Source organism: Carcharodon carcharias, chromosome 2 (assembly GCF_017639515.1).
Source record: "Carcharodon carcharias isolate sCarCar2 chromosome 2, sCarCar2.pri, whole genome shotgun sequence".
Classification (NCBI taxonomy): Eukaryota; Metazoa; Chordata; class Chondrichthyes; order Lamniformes; family Lamnidae; genus Carcharodon; species Carcharodon carcharias.
This window is the reverse complement of record NC_054468.1, coordinates 30,796,376-30,818,038: the sequence shown is the minus strand read 5'-3', so window position 1 is coordinate 30,818,038 and position 21,663 is coordinate 30,796,376. Positions and strand designations below refer to the sequence as shown.

At 43.8% G+C, this 21,663-nt stretch overlaps 1 protein-coding gene across 1 annotated transcript in view; it reads left to right on the top strand.

The window, feature by feature from the left end:
- megf6 (multiple EGF like domains 6) overlaps positions 1-21,663 on the top strand; it is a 360,806-nt gene that overhangs the window by 316,488 nt on the left and 22,655 nt on the right. Inside the window, exons 35-37 of the mRNA XM_041204754.1 lie at positions 3,181-3,309; positions 5,681-5,809; positions 12,666-12,794. Coding sequence (XP_041060688.1) covers positions 3,181-3,309; positions 5,681-5,809; positions 12,666-12,794 — 387 coding nt within the window. The remainder of the gene's footprint in view (positions 1-3,180; positions 3,310-5,680; positions 5,810-12,665; positions 12,795-21,663) is intronic.

Below are 21,663 nucleotides of genomic sequence, written 5' to 3'. Positions count from 1 at the left end.
AAAGGGGAAGAAACGGAAAGGGGGTGGGGATGGAGGAGGGAGTTCAAGATCTAAAGTTGTTGAATTCAAGATTCAGTCCAGAAGGCTGTAAAGTGCCTAGTCGGAAGATGAGGTGCTGTTCCTCCAGTTTGCGTTGGGCTTCACTGGAACAATGCAGCAAGCCAAGGACAGACATGTGGGCAAGAGAGCAGGGTGGAGTGTTAAAATGGCAAGCGACAGGGAGGTTTGGTTCTTTCTTGCAGACAGACCGCAGGTGTTCTGCAAAGTGGTTGCCCAGTTTACGTTTGGTCTCTCCAATGTAGAGGAGACTGCATTGGGAGCAACGAATGCAGTAGACTAAGTTGGGGGAAATGCAAGTGAAATGCTGCTTCACTTGAAAGGAGTGTTTGGGCCCTTGGACGGTGAGAGAGAGGAAGTGAAGGGGCAGGTGTTGCATCTTTTGCGTGGGCATGGGGAGGTGCCATAGGTGGGGGTTGATGAGTAGGGCATGATGAAGGAGTGGACCAGGGTGTCAAGGAGGGAACGATCCCTACGGAATGCCGCCGGGGGTGGTGAAGGGAAGATGTGTTTGGTGGTGGCATCATGCTGGAGTTGGTGGAAATGGCGGAGGATGATCCTTTGAATGCAGAGGCTGGTGGAGGACAAGGGGGACCCTATCATGTTTCTGGGAGGGAGGAGAAAGCATGAGGGCGGATGCACGGGAGATGGACCGGACATGGTTGAGGGCCCTGACAACGACCATGGGTGGAAAACCTCGGTTAAGGAAGAAGGAGGACATGTCAGAGGAACTGTTTTTGAAGGTAGCATCATCAGAACAGATGCGATGGAGGCGAAGGAACTGATAGAATGGGATGGAGTCCTTACAGGAAGCGGGGCGTGAGGAGCTGTAGTCGAGGTAGCTGTGGGAGTCGGTAGGCTTGTAATGGATATTGGTGGACAGTCTATCACCAGAAATTGAGACAGAGAGGTCAAGGAAGGGAAAGCAAGTGTCAGAGATGGGCCACGTGAAAATGATGGTGGGGCGGAGGTTGGAAGCAAAATTAATAAATTTTTCCAAGTCCCGACGAGAGCATGAAGCAGCACCGAAGTAATCGTCGATGTACCGGAGAAAGAGTTGTGGAAGGGGGCCGGAGTAGGACTGCAACAAGGAATGTTCCACATACCCCATAAAGAGACAGGCATAGCTGGGGCCCATGCGGGTACCCATAGCCACACCTTTTATTTATAATTTATTTTTATTTATATTATATTTATAATTTATTTTTATTTATATTATATTTATAATTTATTTTTATTTATATTATATTATATTTATATTATATTAAATAAAAGGTGTGGCTATGGGTACCCACTTGGGTCCCAGCTATGCCTGTCTCTTTATGGTGTGTGTGGAACATTCCTTGTTCCAGTCCTACTCCGGCCCCCTCCCACAACTCTTTCTCCGGTACATCGACGATTACTTCGGTGCTGCTTCATGCTCTCGTCAGGACTTGGAAAAATTTATTAATTTTGCTTCCAACCTCCACCCCTCCATCATTTTCACGTGGTCCATCTCTGACACTTCCCTTCCCTTCCTTGAACTCTCTGCCTCAATTTCTGGTGATAGGCTGTCCACCAATATCCACTACAAGCCTGCGGACTCCCACAGCTACCTCGACTACAGCTCCTCACACCCCGCTTCCTGTAAGGACTCCATCCCATTCTCTCAGTTTCTTCGCCTCCGTCGCATCTGTTCTGATGATGCTACCTTCAAAAACAGTTCCTCTGACATGTCCTCCTTCCTTAACCGAAGTTTTCCACCCACGTTGACAAGACCCTCAACTGTGTCTGACCCATCTCCCGCGAATCCGCCCTCACGCCTTCTCCTCCCTCCCAGAAACATGATAGAGTCCCCCTTGTCCTCACTTATCACCCCATCAGCCTCCACATTCAAAGGATCATCCTCCTCCATTTCCGCCAACTCCAGCATGATGCCACCACCAAACACATCTTCCCTCTCCCCCCTCCCCCCCCGGTGGCATTCCGTAGGGATCGTTCCCTCCATGACATCCTTGTCCACTCCTCCATCACTCCCTACTCATCAACCCCCACCTGTGGCACCTCCCCATGCCCACGCAAAAGATGCAACACCTGCCTCTTCACTTCCTCTCTCCTCACCGTCCAAGGGCCCAAACACTCCTTTCAAGTGAAGCAGCATTTCACTTGCATTTCCCCCAACTTAGTCTACTGCATTCGTTGCTCCCTATGCGGTCTCCTCTACATTGGAGAGACCAAACGTAAACTGGGCGACCGCTTTGCAGAACACCTGCGGTCTGTCTGCAAGAAAGAACCAAACCTCCCTGTCGCTTGCCATTTTAACACTCCACCCTGCTCTCTTGCCCACATGTCTGTCCTTGGCTTGCTGCATTGTTCCAGTGAAGTCCAACGCAAACTGGAGGAACAGCACCTCATTTTCCAACTAGGCACTTTACAGCCTTCTGGACTGAATCTTGAAATAAACAACTTTAGATCTTGAACTCCCTCCTCCATCCCACCCCCTTTCCATTTCTTCCCCTTTCCTTTTGTTTTTTCCAATAATTTATATAGGTTTTTCTTTTCCCACCTATTTCCCTTATTTTTAAATCTTTTATGCCCTGCTAGTCTTTCTACCCCACCCCCACTAGAACTGTACCTTGAGTGCCCTGCCATCCATTCTTAATTAGCACATTTGTTTAGATAATATCACCACCTTCAACACCTCTTGGCTCTTTTGTTTGTGACATCTTTTGATGATCTGCTCCTATCACTGCTTGCTTGTCCCTACAACCACACCGCCCCCCCCCAATCTTAAACCAGCTTATATTTCACCCCTCTCCTAATATTCACTCAGTTCTGTTGAAGGGTTATGAGGACTCGAAACGTCAACTCTTCTCTGCCGATGCTGCCAGACTTCCTGAGTTTTTCCAGGTAATTCTGTTTTTGCTGTGATCAAGACTTCAGTCCGATTGGAATAAATAAAGTGGAAAGTTGCTGCACATAGCAAATTGCCCCTAAATAAAGTGGCTGTGTAGAAATGCTGAGTTTATTGAGTCAGACATACGTGGTATTCCTTTAGGTTACATGGTAGAATCAGGAGTTAGAATTGTTTAATGTTAGTTGAGAGTTATTTTGACCTCTATAATTCACTGGCTTCTTTCCTAGCTTGCCCTCTGGGGTTTTATGGTTTAACCTGCGCTCACTCCTGTGACTGTAAGCACGGTGCTGCTTGTGAACCCAGCACAGGCCAGTGCATCTGTCCACCTGGCTACCATGGCGATTACTGTGAAAAAGGTAATGTCACTTCTGACTTTTTTCTCAAATGACTTTACCATACCACCATTGTTCACATATGAAATAGAGATTCACGATTAGCAATGGGTACCAGGCAGCCTGTAATGCAATGAAGGAGTTTAAGGTAATTAATCTGTAGAGTAACATTTGAGAGGGAGCTACAGCCAGTCATTTCACTGAAAGATTAATTTATTTTTTATGCAAACTAGTGCATACCTAGTACATGAGATACAGGTTGGAAACAGACTGAAGCCGTCCGACAGCTGATATTATAGGAGTAGATTTTCATCTGCACAATTATCAGATGGGGAAGATCCAAAGCCCTTTATAGATCCCACCTGATTCTCATACCTTTGATTTCAATGATGGGCTCTGTTAAGGGAGTGTGATCTGTCCCACAAGATTACTACTCAGGCTATTTAGACAAAAATTTCCCCTACAGAACAATGAAAGCTTGGCCTAAATAGCCAAGTGGTTATGGTACTGGGTTTGTAACCCCAAGATCAAGGGTTCAAATCTCACAATGGCAAACTATGAAACAATGTAACCTCATAGGGCTTGGCCTAAATAGCCAAGTGGTTATGGTACTGGGTTTGTAACCCCAAGATCAAGAGTTCAAATCTCACAATGGCAAACTATGAAACAATGTAACTTCATCTGAAACAGATGGAAACAGGTTTACTCAAAAAAAAAAGAGTATCAAGAGTTCAAATCTCACAATGGCAAACTATGAAACAGTGTAACTTCATCTGAAACAGATGGAAACGGGTTTGTACTCAAAAGAGTTACAGAACAATGAAGGCTTGGCCTAAATAGCCAAGTGGTTATGGTACTGGGTTTGTAACCCCAAGATCAAGAGTTCAAATCTCACAATGGCAAACTATGAAACAATGTAACTTCATCTGAAACAGATGGAAACGGGTTTGTACTCGAAAGAGTTACAGAACAATGAATATTTACGAGCGAGATCTTGGCTTGAATCTAATCAAGGCGTTTAGATGAATTGCAGACTAAAGATACCTGCCATGGTTCAGCTGGTAGCACTCTTGCCTCTAAATCAGAATGTTGTGGGTTCAAGTCCCACTCCAGGTCGTGATCACAAAAATGTGTCTGACAATCTGGTGGTGCACTAAGGAAGTGCTGCAATGCCAGAGGTGCCATCTTTCAGATGAGATGTTAAATCAAGGCCCCATCAGCCCTCTCAGATGGATATAAAAGATCCCATGACACAATTTTGAAGAAAAGAAGGTGAGTTATCCCAGGTATTCTGGCCAATATTTATCTGTAAGAACATACAAATTAGGAGCAGGAGTAGGCCACTTGGCCCCTCGAGCCTACTCCACCATTCAATAAGATCATAGCTGATCTAATTGTAACCTCGGCCCCACATTCCTGCCTACTCTCGATAACCTCTTGTTAATCAAAAATCTATCCAGCTTTGCCTTAAAAATATTCAAAGACTCTGCTTCCACTGCCTTTTGAGGAAGAGAGTTCCAAAGACTCACAACCCTTTGAGAGAAAAGATTTCCCCTCGTCTCTGTCTTAAATGAGCAATCCCTAGTTCTAGATTTCCCCACAAGAGGAAACACTCTCTCTACAACCACTCTGTCAAAACCTCACAAGATCTTAAAGGTTTCTATCAAATCACCTCTCACTTTTCTACACTCCAGTGGTTACAAGCCTAACCTGTCCAATCTTTCCTCATAAGATAACCTGCCCATTCCTGGTATTATTTAGGTATCCCTAAATCAACATCACAAATAGACAATTATCTGGTCATTATTACATTGCTGTTTGTGGAAACTTGTGCACAAATTGGCGTCTGCCTTTCCTAGATTTCGACAGTGGCCACAATTGAAGAAAGTACTTTCAAGCTGTAGAGCACTTTGGGACATCATTTGGTTATGAAAGGCATTACATAAATGCAAGTCTTTTTTTAAAAAAATAAATAAACTAGACCTATTGTTCTGGAGCATTTTTTCTATAATTTATCATTCGTTTATTTTCTTCTTGGTTTCCTTTGCTGTATTTTCCTAACAACGTATTGTACACATGCTTGATTCTGTTCACACTTGCGTGTTCTCTATCTCACTTTTACATATGAACACACACAAGCACACAGGAGGCTTGTGACAAGGTTATAAACATTAATGAAGCTTTATCATAGTATTTTGTTCAGTATAGGTAAGATTTACTTTTTCATTTTGAAGGGAGAAAGATGAGTTAATGCTCCCAACCCCTCCCTCTAATGCTCAATCTCTAAAAGGCCCTAACTAACAGCATGCGACCGGGGAAGAGTTAGTGAGAAGCAGGTGAGTTTTCATGCATTTTTTATGTGCTAATGTGTACATATTGATTTGTTATATTCTAGCTTGTGAAGCTGGACATTTTGGGGAGAGATGCCAGCAGATGTGTGATTGTGAAGGCCTCACATCATGCCATCCTGTAACAGGAAAGTGCCTTTGCCCACCAGGTAGAACTGGAGACCGATGTGATAGCGGTAATACTTTTTCCTGCATACTCAATTTTTTTGCATTTTATCTTGGTAATAATAGATTACCTGATTGCAGGCATTGAGTACTTTTTTTGAATATCGCCTATGTGGTCTTGGAGCTCTAGCTGTAGAACATTTGGAAGTAGATCTCTTGTCACCCTTGTGGCACATTGAACTCATTTTTTGGGACTCATTAGCTCTCATTGTAAATCTTTGCTCTTCTGTCAAAAGGGTTTGCTGACTCTTGTGGATTAAAAATTGGATTGCTTTTTACATAGACTGTGAGTTTGAATGATAGACTATTGGACTGTCATTCACTGGACTTAATTGATTGAATGATTAATTGATTGAAACTTTCATTTAGTAGACTAGATCTTAGGAATTTCATTCTTACTCAAGAAATACCAACATTGCTCATCATCCAGAGAACTAGAATTCAAATCTTAAGTTCTTTTTAAAATTCTTTTCACATGATGTCACTGGCTAAGCCAGCATTTATTGCACATCCCTGATTGCCCTTGAGAAGGTGCTGGTGAACCATCTTCTTGAACTGCTGCAGTCCATGTGGAAAAGGTACACCCACAGCACTGTTTGGGAAGGAGTTCCAGGATTTTGGACCAGCGACAGTGAAGGAACAGTGATATAATTCCAAGTCAGGATGGTGTGTGGCTTGGAAGGGAACTTGCAGGTGCTGGTGTTCCCATGCATCTGCTGCCTTTGTCCTTCTATATGGTAGAGATCATGGGTTTGGAAGGTGCTGTTGAAGGAGCCTTGGTGAGTGGCTGCAGTGCACTTTGTAAATGGTACACAATGCTGCCATTGTGCGCAGTGGTGGAGGAAGTGAAGGTTGGATGTTGGAACCACGGATGGAGTGCCAATCAAGCAGGCTGCTTTGTCCTGGGTGGTGTCGAGCTTCTTTAGCATTCTTTGAGCTGCATTCATCCAGGCAAGTGGGGAGTATTCCATCACATTCCTGACTTGTGTCTTGTAGATGCTGGACAGGCTTTGGGAGGTCAGGAGGTGAGTTACTTGCTGCAGGATTCCTAGCCTATGACCTGCTCTTGTAGCTACAATATTTATATGACTGCTCCAGTTCAGTTTCTGGTCATTGATAACCCCCATTGATAGTGGAGGATTTCAGTGATGGTGATGCCATTGAATGTCAAGGAGAGATAGTTGGATTCTCTCATTGGAGATGGTCATTGCCTGGCACTTTTGTGCTGTGGAGTTACTTGTCACTTACCAGCCCCATAATAAATCAACCCATCATTAATCAACAGAACTTGTTGATAAAGCAATTATTCACTTGGTTGACATTCAGAGGAACCTTAATCTAACCCCAGATGTAGCTGATAAAAACAAAAAAACTGCGGATGCTGGAAATCCAAAACAAAAACAGAATTACCTGGAAAAACTCAGCAGGTCTGGCAGCATCGGTGGAGAAGAAAAGAGTTGACGTTTCGAGTCCTCATGACCCTTCGACAGAACTTGAGTTCGAGTCCAAGAAAGAGTTGAAATATAAGCTGGTTTAAGGTGTGTGGTGGGGGGGGTGGAGAGAGAGAGAGAGAGAGAAGTGGAGGGGGGTGTGGTTGTAGGGACAAACAAGCAATGATAGAAGCAGATCATCAAAAGATGTCAACAACAATAGAACACATAGGTGTTAAAGTTGGTGATATTATCTAAACGAATGTGCTAATTAAGAATGGATGGTAGGGCACTCAAGGTATTGCTCTAGTCGGGGTGGGGAGAGCATAAAAGATTTTAAGATATTTAAAAATAATAGAAATAGGTGGGAAAAGAAAAATCTATATAATTTATTGGAAAAAAAAGGAAGGGGGAAACAGAAAGGGAGTGGGGATGGGGGAGGGAGCTCACGACCTAAAGTTGTTGAATTCAATATTCAGTCCAGAAGGCTGTAAAGTGCCTAGTCGGAAGATGAGGTGCTGTTCCTCCAGTTTGCATTGGGCTTCACTGGAACAATGCAGCAAGACAAGGACAGACATGTGGGCAAGAGAGCAGGGTGGAGTGTTAAAATGGCGAGCGACAGGGAGGTTTGGGTCATTCTTGCGGACAGACCGCAGGTGTTCTGCAAAGCAGTCGCCCAGTTTACGTTTGGTCTCTCCAATGTAGAGGAGACCACATTGGGAGCAACGAATGCAGTAGACTAAGTTGGGGGAAATGCAAGTGAAATGCTGCTTCACTTGAAAGGAGTGTTTGGGCCCTTGGACGGTGAGGAGAGAGGAAGTGAAGGGGCAGATGTTGCATCTTTTGCGTGGGCATGGGGTGGTGCCATAGGAGGGGGTTGAGGAGTAGGAGTGGTGGAGGAGTGGACCAGGGTGTCCCGGAGGGAGCGTTCCCTACGGAATGCCGATGGGGGTGGTGAAGGGAAGATGTGTTTGGTGGTGGCATCATGCTGGAGTTGGCGGAAATGGCGGAGGATGATCCTTTGAATGCGGAGACTGGTGGGGTGATAAGTGAGGACAAGGGGGACCTTATCATGTTTCTGGGAGGGAGGAGAAGGCGTGAGGGCGGATGCGCGGGAGATGGGCCGGACACGGTTGAGGGCCCTGTCAACGACCGTGGGTGGAAAACCTCGGTTAAGGAGGAAGGAGGACATGTCAGAGGAACTGTTTTTGAAGGTGACATCATCAGAACAGATGCGACGGAGGCGAAGGTACTGAGAGAATAGGATGGAGTCCTTACAGGAAGCGGGGTGTGAGGAGCTGTAGTCGAGGTAGCTGTGGGAGTCGGTGGGTTTGTAATGGATATTGGTGGACAGTCTATCACCAGAGATTGAGACAGAGAGGTCAAGGAAGGGAAGGGAAGTGTCAGAGATGGACCACGTGAAAATGATGGAGGGGTGGAGATTGGCAGCAAAATTAATAAATTTTTCCAAGTCCCGACGAGAGCATGAAGTGGCACCGAAGTAATCATCGATGTACCGGAGAAAGAGTTGTGGAAGGGGGCCGGAGTAGGACTGGAACAAGGAATGTTCCACATACCCCATAAAGAGACAGGCATAGCTGGGGCCCATGCGGGTACCCATAGCCACACCTTTTATTTGGAGGAAGTGAGAGGAGTTGAAGGAGAAATTGTTCAGTGTGAGAACAAGTTCAGCCAGACGGAGGAGAGTAGTGGTGGATGGGGATTGTTCGGGCCTCTGTTCGAGGAAGAAGCTAAGGGCCCTCAGACCATCCTGGTGGGGGATGGAAGTGTAGAGGGATTGGACGTCCATGGTGAAGAGGAAGTGGTTGGGGCCAGGGAACTGGAAATTGTTGATGTGACGTAAGGTGTCAGAGGAATCACGGATGTAGGTGGGAAGGGACTGGACAAGGGGAGAGAGAAGGGAGTCAAGATAACGAGAAATGAGTTCTGTGGGGCAGGAGCAAGCTGAGACGATCGGTCTACCGGGGCAGTTCTGTTTGTGGATTTTGGGTAGGAGATAGAAGCGGGCCATCCGAGATTGGGCGACTATCAGGTTGGAAGCTGTGGGAGGAAGATCCCCAGAGGAGATGAGGTCAGTGACAGTCCTGGAAACAATGGTTTGATGTTCAGTGGTGGGGTCATGGTCCAGGGAGAGGTAGGAGGAAGTGTCTGCGAGTTGACGCTCAGCCTCCGCGAGGTAGAGGTCAGTGCACCAGACAACAACAGCACCACCCTTGTCAGCGGGTTTGTTGACAATGTCAGGGTTGGACCTGAGAGAATGGAGTGCAGTAAGTTCAGAGAGAGACGGGTTAGAATGGGTGAGAGGAGCAGAGAAATTGAGACAACTAATGTCGCGCCGACAGTTCTCAATGAAAAGATCAAGAGAAGGTAAGAATCCAGAGGGAGGGGTCCAGGTGGAGGGAGAATATTGGAGATGGGTAAAAGGATCCGTTGAACTGGGAGAGGACTCCTGCCCAAAGAAGTGAGCCCGGAGACGAAGACAGCGGAAGAAGAGTTCAGCATCATGCCGAGCCCGAAATTCATTGAGGTGAGGGCGTAAGGGTATGAAACTAAGTCCTTTGCTGAGCACTGAACATTCAGCATCGGAGAGGGGAACGTCAGGGGGTATAGTGAATACACGGCTGGGGTTGGGATTGGAAGATGGGGTGGGGACGGAGGGACGGGCAGGGGTGGAGGTCCTAGATGGGTGTTAGTGTCGATGAGTTGTTGGAGCTTGCGTTCCTTAGCACTTGAGAGAAAGAGAAAAAGTTTCTTGTTGAGGCGTCGGATGAGCCGTAGAATAAAATGAAATAAAATGAATAAAATGTTGTTGTCTGGCGCACTGACCTCTACCTCGCGGAGGCTGAGCGTCAACTCGCAGACACTTCCTCCTACCTCTCCCTGGACCATGACCCCACCACTGAACATCAAGCCATTGTTTCCAGGACTGTCACTGACCTCATCTCCTCTTGGGATCTTCCTCCCACAGCTTCCAACCTGATAGTCGCCCAACCTCGGACGGCCTGCTTCTATCTCCTACCCAAAATCCACAAACAGAACTGCCCCGGTAGACCGATCATCTCAGCTTGCTCCTGCCCCACAGAACTCATTTCTCGTTACCTTGACTCCCTTCTCTCTCCCCTTGTCCAGTCCCTTCCCACCTACATCCGTGATTCCTCTGACCTTACGTCACATCAACAATTTCCAGTTCCCTGGCCCCAACCACTTCCTCTTCACCATGGACGTCCAATCCCTCTACACCTCCATCCCCCACCAGGATGGTCTGAGGGCCCTTAGCTTCTTCCTCGAACAGAGGCCCGAACAATCCCCATCCACCACTACTCTCCTCCGTCTGGCTGAACTTGTTCTCACACTGAACAATTTCTCCTTCAACTCCTCTCACTTCCTCCAAATAAAAGGTGTGGCTATGGGTACCCGCATGGGCCCCAGCTATGCCTGTCTCTTTATGGGGTATGTGGAACATTCCTTGTTCCAGTCCTACTCCGGCCCCCTTCCACAACTCTTTCTCCGGTACATCGATGATTACTTCGGTGCCGCTTCATGCTCTCGTCGGGACTTGGAAAAATTTATTAATTTTGCTTCCAATCTCCACCTCTCCATCATTTTCACGTGGTCCATCTCTGACACTTCCCTTCCCTTCCTTGACCTCTCTGTCTCAATCTCTGGTGATAGACTGTCCACCAATATCCATTACAAACCCACCGACTCCCACAGCTACCTCGACTACAGCTCCTCACACCCCGCTTCCTGTAAGGCTCCATCCCATTCTCTCAGTACCTTCGCCTCCGTCGCATCTGTTCCGATGATGCCACCTTCAAAAACAGTTCCTCTGACATGTCCTCCTTCCTCCTTAACCGAGGTTTTCCACCCACGGTCGTTGACAGGGCCCTCAACCGTGTCCGGCCCATCTCCCGCGCATCCGCCCTCACGCCTTCTCCTCCCTCCCAGAAACATGATAAGGTCCCCCTTGTCCTCACTTATCACCCCACCAGTCTCCGCATTCAAAGGATCATCCTCTGCCATTTCCGCCAATTCCAGCATGATGCCACCACCAAACACATCTTCCCTTCACCACCCCCCCATCGGCATTCCGTAGGGATCGCTCCCTCCGGGACACCCTGGTCCACTCCTCCATCACCCCCTACTCCTCAACCCCCTCCTATGGCACCACCCCATGCCCACGCAAAAGATGCAACACCTGCCCCTTCACTTCCTCTCTCCTCACCGTCCAAGGGCCCAAACACTCCTTTCAAGTGAAGCAGCATTTCACTTGCATTTCCCCCAACTTAGTCTACTGCATTCGTTGCTCCCAATGCGGTCTCCTCTACATTGGAGAGACCAAACGTAAACTGGGCGACTGCTTTGCAGAACACCTGCGGTCTGTCTGCAAGAATGACCCAAACCTCCCTGTCGCTTGCCATTTTAACACTCCACCCTGCCCTCTTGCCCACATGTCTGTCCTTGTCTTGCTGCATTGTTCCAGTGAAGCCCAATGCAAACTGGAGGAACAACACCTCATCTTCCGACTAGGCACTTTACAGCCTTCTGGACTGAATATTGAATTCAACAACTTTAGGTCGTGAGCTCCCTCCCCCATCCCCACTCCCTTTCTGTTTCCCCCTTCCTTTTTTTTCCAATAAATTATATAGATTTTTCTTTTCCCACCTATTTCCATTATTTTTAAATATCTTAAGATCTTTTATGCTCTCCCCACCCCCACTAGAGCTATACCTTGGGTGCCCTACCATCCATTCTTAATTAGCACATTCGTTTAGATAATATCACCAACTTTAACACCTATGTGTTCTATTGTTGTTGACATCTTTTGATGATCTGCTTCTATCACTGCTTGTTTGTCCCTACAACCACACCCCCCCTCCACTTCTCTCTCTCTCTTTCTCTCTCCGCACCCCCCCCCCCCACACACACACCTTAAACCAGCTTATATTTCAACTCTTTCTTGGACTCGAACTCAACTTCTGTCGAAGGGTCATGAGGACTCGAAACGTCAACTCTTTTCTTCTCCGCCGATGCTGCCAGACCTGCTGTGTTTTTCCAGGTAATTCTGTTTTTGTCCCAGATGTAGCTGACTGGTAGAATGACAAATATAAAATTGGATCTTCATTCAATCTCACTCCTGCGTAGTTTGCTTCTCATTCATTCTCAGCCTGGCCTTGAAACTGAGCATTAAATGGCACTGCAATCGTCCACCTCATTAGAGAGGAGGATCAGCTATTTTTTTGCTGAGGTATTACTGCCAGCTAACATGAAAAGTAGCATAGAGAAGTCTGTAATCCCCCTGAATAGTCTAACCTTTCCTTCTGAAAAAAGGCAGCATTCTAGTTACTGAAATGTGGAAGAGAAGGGACTTTCTGAACGGATTCATAAAGTACTTTTTCATTTTGTTGCTTTCCAGAATGCAGGACAAACCGATATGGACCTAACTGCTCCTTGACCTGCAATTGTGCTAACAAAGCTCACTGCAACTCCCGCAATGGAAGCTGCGTATGCTCCTTTCAGTGGATGGGGCCTACTTGTGAAGAAGGTATGGTTGCCGCCTGGGTTAATGTGTCAGTAACTCAAGCAACAGTACCAAAAACAGATTAACAGAGTCATCTCATTGGCATTTCTGGGACCTTTCCGCGCACAAATTGACACCACATTGCTTTGGGATATCCTGTAATTGTGGCATGGTGCTACATAAGTGCAAGTTATTTTCCTTCCTGCTTTGTTAGAGAAAACATATTTATTAGAGGTAATATCATGGTGTATTAGCAATGAGGATGATTGGCTTAATACCAGGTAGATTTTTTTTTTAAATCCATTGTGAATAAAATGGAAGATTCCATTTTTCTAAACATCATTATGATTGTGTCTGATCATCATTTGAGATGAACTGTGCAAGAAAGAATGTTACATGCTTTGAGGCAGAGGAGATGTTTAATCCTTGAAGGATCATCTGCTTTAGAAATTGGTGGTCATTTTGAGATCACCAACTAGTCACAGATCTGTAATGTAAATAACAGAACACCTTTCCTGCTTCTTTCCAGGGGGCCCTTTGCAGCCTCTGATTCCCCGTGAGCGTGCTCAGTCAGAAGAATATCATCTGCAAAGAACTTTCCATCACTCATAGTTTGACCTGGGATTCTGGCTTTCTGAGAAGTGATTGGCTTTGTTTACAGCTGAAGAGTTACTCAACAAATCAGGAAACGTTATGAGTTCTTGAGTAACAAGCCTGAATTTATCTGCTCATCTGTATAGGTGACCCAGAAGGATAACCAGAGGGTCTGTACTTTATTTCACTAATCTTTTGACATCTCATGGCCATTCTGATGATAACCTGGAGCAATTTAAGCTCCTGCAAAGAATGTTGCGAACAGGTACATGTTGAGAATTGGTCAACTAATGATGCTTCCATTCATGGGAAGGTTAATAATCTTGTACAAAGGGAAAAAGAGACACTGCAATAATTAAGCATGAGGTGCTCTGGAAGTTTAATTCTGTTGCAATAAAGGGCGCACAAATTTATGTTAGATTGACTAGATGATGGGATTCAAAAAAATTTAAATTGATGCACAGACACTAGCTAACTCCATGCACATTTTGATGTCATCTCATTCATCATTTTGGAATAGTATTGAATCATAGTCCCATTTACATCACTTGGTTTTGTTCCTCACCTCACTTGTGATCATGGTTTTGTTATTATCATGTGTTAATTAACAATCTTGGATAGTCTCAACCTGTTTATAAATTATCACCAAGAATCTTGTTGTCTGATCTACTTTGAAGCTTGACACCATTTCCAAATGCACCCAAGTCTATTAACATCAACAGGTGGACAGAAACTATCAACACATCCTGGCATTATCTGATTTCATTGCAATGGGGCTTGGAGAGTGGGGCCAAAAGAGGGAGTTTCATTCAGTTTCAATGGATGAAAGATACTTACTAAGGAGAACCCATTTAAAATAAAACACACGGAGCTCTGTAACATGTTTGTGACCCTAAACAGCTACCAGCTGTATGCATTTTTTAAAAAGGTTTCTGTATGTCTGTAATATAAAGTGATCTTTTGTATTTTTTTCAGTGACTGTCCCCTCCTAATCTGTATTGTAATCATTCTGTTCCTGCTCTCTGGTATTCCTGAATGGCTCCAATCCTGGTCCTTTTAATGAATGGTTTCACTTTGCAGCAAGTTCTGTGGTCAATGACAGATAGAGGCAACTGTCATACTGCAATTAAAAAGGCTAAAGTCTATACTTACGGGATTTTGGTAATTACTTCAATTTTGCTCCCTGCAAGTTTGGATTCTCCAGGTTGAGAAAGAATCCACATTCTTCAGTGTGGCTGGAAATGGCATAGGTGGTTTGTCTCCTTTTTTTAGCGTTGGTGCCTACAAGCAATTGCCTCAATTAGCAATTACCTTAACTATTTTGATTAGTTTTTTGATCATTCCAGACTGATGGAAGAATGTTCCCCACCTTGAGGATACAGATACATATTATCATTCTTCACACTAGGCTATCAGAACCAGCATTCTTTCTAATGAATATCAAAGATTTGTGAAATTTGAGCTGAGGGTAATCCAGTTCCAATATCTGAGGGATGTTCCCAAAGATGATCTCTGGATATAAGGGTTGAATGACAGCTGCATATATAGTCAGACAATATATTTGCCAATCTTTTGGCAAATCTTCAGGTTTCCTTATTCCACTACACCTGCAGCACTTGTAAAGATGAATGGGCAAATTGACTAAACATCATATGTAAATTTTGTGCTAGAAATACTGGTCCTAGGATCAGTATTTTTGGGGCTAATTCGAAAAATGTTGCACTTTTTTGTAATAGGGCCCTGCAAAAAGTGACATCTGTTGTAATGGTCTTTTGCTGCTCTTGAATTTTTATTATTTTTATTAAGCCTGATCCACAATTTATAACCTAACTCGTGGTCTGATGGAATGTTTTTGCTTCCACTATTGGAAAACTAGCCTGGCCATGAGAAGTCTTTTATCATTCCTGTTGAGCATTGAGCACTTTGCAATAACAAGTATGTTTGGATTGACTCTGGGACAGTGAAATGATGTTAGATAAGACCGAGAATGAGGGAGGGCTCACTGACAGAAGTGGTTCTTGACACTGAGCGTAAGAGAAATATCTGCTGGAGACCTAAAATGGTAACATTCAAAAAATGCTGTCCTCCAGTTCCATTCTCATCTCTCCAATAAACCAACTGCTTGTGTAATAGATTTGAACTTTTCAACACACAGCAACTTGTTACAAGATCATCAGAAAAATCATTGCACCATTGAAGTGAGAGGGGTGGGTATAATACTTAAGCATGGCTATAACATATTGGAAAACTCCAAAAATCAAAGTGGCAAGAGAACAGTGGCAACAAACGTTATGATATGGTGGGGGAATGGGGGAGGGAACAAATGATGGGAAAGTTAAAAGAAAATTTATTTCTACATAGGATTACATAGAAATTTCAACACAAGAGTTAAGGAATTTTGCCCAAGCAGCCCATGTTGATGTTGATACAGCATGTGGGTAGTAATCCTATGCACCCACCTCTATCAATTTCCTTTGTTACAATCATTTATCTTCCTTATTCTTAAATGTTGGTATGGTTCCTGCTGTAATAACTAACTCTGGTGAAGCATTTCACAGCCTTACAACCCACAATATAAAGATCCTGTTCTCTTTCCCAAATCTCTTACATTTAAACATATATCTGTGTTCTCTCATTTGATTCCTCAACTTTTAGGGGAAAAAAAGCCCCCATGTACTGTTTCATAATGTTAAATGCCTCTATAAACCTCCTCAAAGTCCCCCTGATTCCAATGAAAGTAGGCACCTTTTTTTTTTATAATTGCACTTTCTTGTAACAGGCAACATCTTAATGAATCTATGTTGACTCTTTAATGCCTTGATATCAACAATTGCTGCAGTGTGCAGCTTCAAACTGGTCTTACTGTGGATTTATACAAATTCACCATTACATCTCAACTTTTATGTTCTAAACTCATCATAAAATTCAATATTCAATTGCCTTTCTAATGCCATTATCCACTTGAAATGCTTCTTTCAATGCCTTGTGAATCTGAACTTGAACTCACCCCCCCCAAAATTCCTCTGCTCTTCTTCTTCCTCATCCAGAATTTCTCCATTTAAAGTATGTTAAAGACTTGTATTTTTTTTAACAAAAATATAGCATCTCATATTTACTGACATTAAATTCTATCTGCCACTTTTTGTCCCATTCCGCCATCTTATCAATATCTCCCTGCTGCTTCCTTTGGTCTTCAGAATTATTTACCGTGCCTCCTATTTTATTATCTGCAAATTTGGACGAACTTGTCATCTAGCCCTTTACTCAAATCCCAGTGAACTGAAGCAGTTCCAGACCAAACACTGTAGGACAAATCTACCTGCTGCCAACCACTCTGAGAAACTGCCCTTATTTCCTATTCTGTTTTCTCCTTTCTAATCTCCTTTCAATCCAATTTTCCATTCCCTCCAGTCTTCCCCAATAACCCCCTTGTCAGAGACTTTCTGAAAGTCCAAGTGCATTGTGCATGGCAGACAAGTGGATCAATTTGAAGTGTGCTCTGATTGTGCTTATGTATAAGAAGAATAATTGATAACATAAATGGCTTTGATAAGGAAAACTATGTTTCTGAAGTCCTGATAAGTCTACCAGGTGCAGATATTAAAGTATTCAGCACAGTCCCTATGACATGGTTGTGCACTGATTCACCCACGGTTTTCAAAGCACATTCACAAATTCCAGATGAATGTAGTACTAACTTTATTATCATCAACCTGACAGCCAAAAGCTCTTTAAAAACATGAGTATATATGGTACCTTGTGTCTGTGTATACTCTTACTTTGATGCAGTATTTTGTAGAAAGATCATTTGTTTGCATACTGATATTTTGAGAGAATGCATCTGAGTGTAGGTGCTATCAGCCATGGACCTATCTGAATCACAGTGATATACCTTGTTGGTTTCTAGCAGTCAATAAGATTGTAGCTCTGAGGGTTGACTGGAAGCTGGTGTAGAAGCCTTTGCTTGTCAGAGTCCCACTTGGCACCATGGAAAATTTCAGAAATAATACACAACCCAGCTGATGGAGGCTTAAGCAAGCCAAGTGTACCAGAGCCTATTTTACTTATCCATGTTTAATCCTTCAGATTGTATTTGTGTTGTATTAATGTCTGTGTTGTGTATGCTTGATTTTTTTCTAAAAGCATTTTGCTATTCATATATACTGTACTTGAAATATTAACATGGAAATTGGTTTACTCAGCTGTGAGGGTATACCATAAAGAGGGCCTGTAATGCCAGGATGGAAAAGAGAAGCATCACCTGTCATTTGTGTAGATTGCCTATACTTATATTTTGAAATTCTTCGATTCTGATTGGATCCAGCATTTAGCTACTAAAGTCTACCAAGATTCCCAAATCCAATATTAGATTCAAGGACTGTTTCAAAGTGTAGAATAATGCTTTTGCCTTATAGATCTTTAGCATTGCCTTGTAAATATGCATTTTGTTAAATTAAATCAGTATTTTAGTAGTAAATTAGTATTTACTAATAGTGATAGTGACATTTAGTGGCAACATAACTATATTTCGTCACTATTTAATTGTTAATCTTTTGGCCCATGCCTAGCAGGAATAGTTGTGAAGAATAAGGGATTAGAGAAGTGAGAGACTGGATGAAGTTTCCATCTCTGATATACCAAAATAGAATTGCTTAAACCTTAAGTGGCCACTGAACATTTGATGCCTTTAACACCATCATGGACCAGGAAAATACAGACTCTTACCTTTATTCTCCCTGTCCTTCGACTTTCTGCTGCTTCTATGCTGTGTTGCATCTCTAACTAAACTCTGGATAAACTCTGTATGTTTTATAACTGTGCTGATGATACATAGATGTACAATGTTTGTCAATGACGAGCTTATTGTAATGTGTTTACAGAATTGTATACCAATTCTAACCTATGCAATGGTGAATGGTGGCCATTGTTCCCTCTAATTTTTTCCATCCATGTGTGGAATGAATTTTGTTATGTGCACCAATAGCAAAGTCATGTGTGGATGTGCACCAGCAGTAGAAACAACAAAACCTATATATAATGTATATTTTATAAAGTTACCACAAGTATAAAGGTGAAGAAGGAATACCCTCCCCCAGGCATTGACATGGTAACATGCTAGTCCACAAATTACTATATTTACTGAATTCAATTTTTAACTTACCATGGTGACATTTGAACTCGCAACCTTTAGGTTTTAAGTTCAGTGCCAGAACTGCGACACTACCATATATGGGAGAAGCAATTGTTAGTTTTTATATTGTAGCTTGTACCTTACTCATTTGACAGAAAAAAAGTTGAATTAGTAGCGAAGACGCAAGACAAGTTTTAATTTGACAGCCTTAAAATAGAAAGAGCAAAGGAGGTTTGCCTTTTCAAATGATAGAAAATGCAGAAGAGGCAACTTCTATTTTTCCAGCTTAGTGAATGTTTTCTTTATGAATGGTGAGGAAAATAGCTCAGTCATTGCTTCACATCATCAAACACAATCAGGCAGAGGTAAAGTGTCTTTGTGAATGTGGAGGGAGGTTGGCTTTTGTGAACTGGAGGACAAAGGTTAGAGAGGTACAGCGTCCCTGTAAATGAAGTGAATATTGAAAGGGGAACTCCATCTGGGGAATGAGAACACTGTGATGAAGAGAGAATGGAATCCCAGGAGGGAGAATGACAGTTGAAGTAGTTTTTGGGGCAGTAATTTCGTTTACTCCACCTACAGTAATTTTTGATCAAAAATCTATGGGGAGAATCCCCCCCCCACCCCACCCCACCAATTGGGGCTTTATGCGTCGGGGGGGATGCAGGTTGGGGCAGGCAGGGACCCGATCGGGTCTGCACTGCCATTTTACGTGGTAATAATTGGCCTGCCCAGCTTGACATGCACCCAGAAGTGCTGAGCGCTCCCTGTACAGGCGGTGGGGGGTTGGGGGGTTGGGGGGGCGGGTGGGTGGCAAAAGAGCGCAGAAATCTCCCTAAGGAACCTCTGTGCCTCGGGGAGATTAGTTTAAGTTTTAAAAATCTAAATAAAGAAAACATTTTAAGACATGTCCCCTCGTGTGACACTGTCACATGAGCTGGGCCATGTCAATGAATTTTTATAAAAATTTTTATTCAATTTATAAACACTTCATGAAACCTCATCCCACCCGTGGATGAGGTTCCATGAAAAATATGAAGGCCGCCTGGGCTCTTCGCCTGCCCGTCAACCTTATGGTTGGACGGGCAGCTCAGTTTATTAGTTTAATTAGTTTTTAAATGGCCTTAATAGGCCTTTGACAGTTCAGCGGGTGCGCAGCCGAATCGCCTACGCGCCCGCTGAACTGAAAATCTAAATGACGCAGTGATGTCGGGACGCCCACCTGATGTCACCCCGTGTCATTTTACACCTCGGCGAGTGGGCCCCGCCCCCGCCCACCGAGCTGCAAATTCTGGCCTATGAATTGTGAAGTGATAAACAGGTTCATCATTTTTAAAGTAAACCATCTGTCACAATGCACAGTAAATTTGAGCGCGGTGGTATTTGGAAGTATGCACGGTTTAAAGTGTTCCACAAGACAACCTCACAAAGAACCTTTGCGTTATTATTTGGAGATCTAGGCTAGGAGTCTAAGCCTCTCCCTCTCGCCGCCTCCCTCCCAATTCTCCACATTCCTCTCTTGAGCCCTTGCTTTGAGCGGAAAGGGGCAATGAGAATGATATCCAGGAGGGGAGGCGAGCTGGAGTGTCGGTGATTGGGAGGGAGGCAACAAGTGGACTGCAGGAAAGACAAGTGCTGAGTGATAGCTTCAGGCTCCAGGAACTGAGACGAGTGAATTTCAGCTGTTAATTCCAGTTGATTAATCCTATCAGGTTTGGCTCTTGTCTGTTAATCTCCTTTGGGGGGCAGGGCCAGGGTGGAGTCTACCAGTTCTTTGCTAATGGCTTGAGTGTGGCAGTAAACCTCATTTACCCATCAGGGTGTGCAAGACTGTAATAATTAAATACGAGGCACTTGATGGACTATTGCACGGCCATGCAGGTGTACCGCTCAGAGGGAACACTAATGGTTACCTTTTGGACTAAGGTGGAGATTTGACTAAAGGAATTATGAGTGCTTTGCAGTCCTCTCAGATGATAACTGGGTTCCTTAAAACCCACCCCCAGCCACCCAATTTTCTTTTTCAGTGCCTTCAGAGGAAGGGAAAATCACGTGGTGTGCAAAAATCACATGGTGCGCATAAAACACGCCATGTATAAATCACGTGGGGACTTGGGCAGGGGTAATGCACGACTTTCATTATTTCTCCTGCCGATGCCCCATTGGATCTCAGATCTCTGGTACATTGTCTTTTCAATTAAATAATGCCTGTTTTGAGCACATTTCATATTGAACTTGGTGCTATTTTTATGCACAATTGATAAATAAAGTGACAAGTTGTGTTTTCAAAAAAACAATGTCGTTAACTCCTTGACTTTCACTCGACATGCAAGACAGCAGGTGGTTATTTCCCCTCCTACACTCAACCTAATTGGCTCAAAGTAAATCAAAATGTGTTTAAAGTGATCTAAAAGAAGAAACATAAGACCGGCATTTATATAGCACCTCTCAGAACCTCGGGACGTCCCAAAGTGACTGCAACCAATGAGATCTTTTGGAAGTGTTGACACTTTTGTAATGTAGGGAACAAAGATGAACATTTCATCAACAGTGAGTGTAGCATCAGACCTATAGTAAAAGAGGTGAAATATATATTTTTTCAATTCAGAATGCTTGGATTCCTAACTTTAGGGTTACACGTGACTGGCAAAATATTGGTTATTGCACAGTATTTACTCAGTTTAGTGTCATCCTGGTAGCTAAGTCCAGATCTTTCCTACATTAGGGAAGGTGGTAGCATAATGGTATTGTCACTGGACTAGTATTCCAGAGACCCAAGATAATGCTCAAGGGGCTGAGGCTTGAATCCCACCACAGAAGGTGGTGAAATTTAAACTCAGTTAAAAAAAATGTGGAATTCAAAACCATTGCTGAATTTTGTTGTAAAAACCAATCTGGTTCACTAATGCCCATTAGGGAAGGAAATCTGCTGTCCTTACTTGGTTTGGCCTACATGCGTTTTCAGGCCCACAGCAATGTGGTTGTCTCTTAAAATGCCCTCTGAACAAGGGCAATCAGGAATAGGCAATAAATGCTGGCCTGCCCAATGATGTCCACATCCCATGGATGTCGTTCATGTCTTTCATTGTCGTAATGCCCTTTAGGGAAGGAAATCTGCTGTCCTTACCTGGTCTGGCCTACATGTGACTTCAGACCCACAGCAATGGG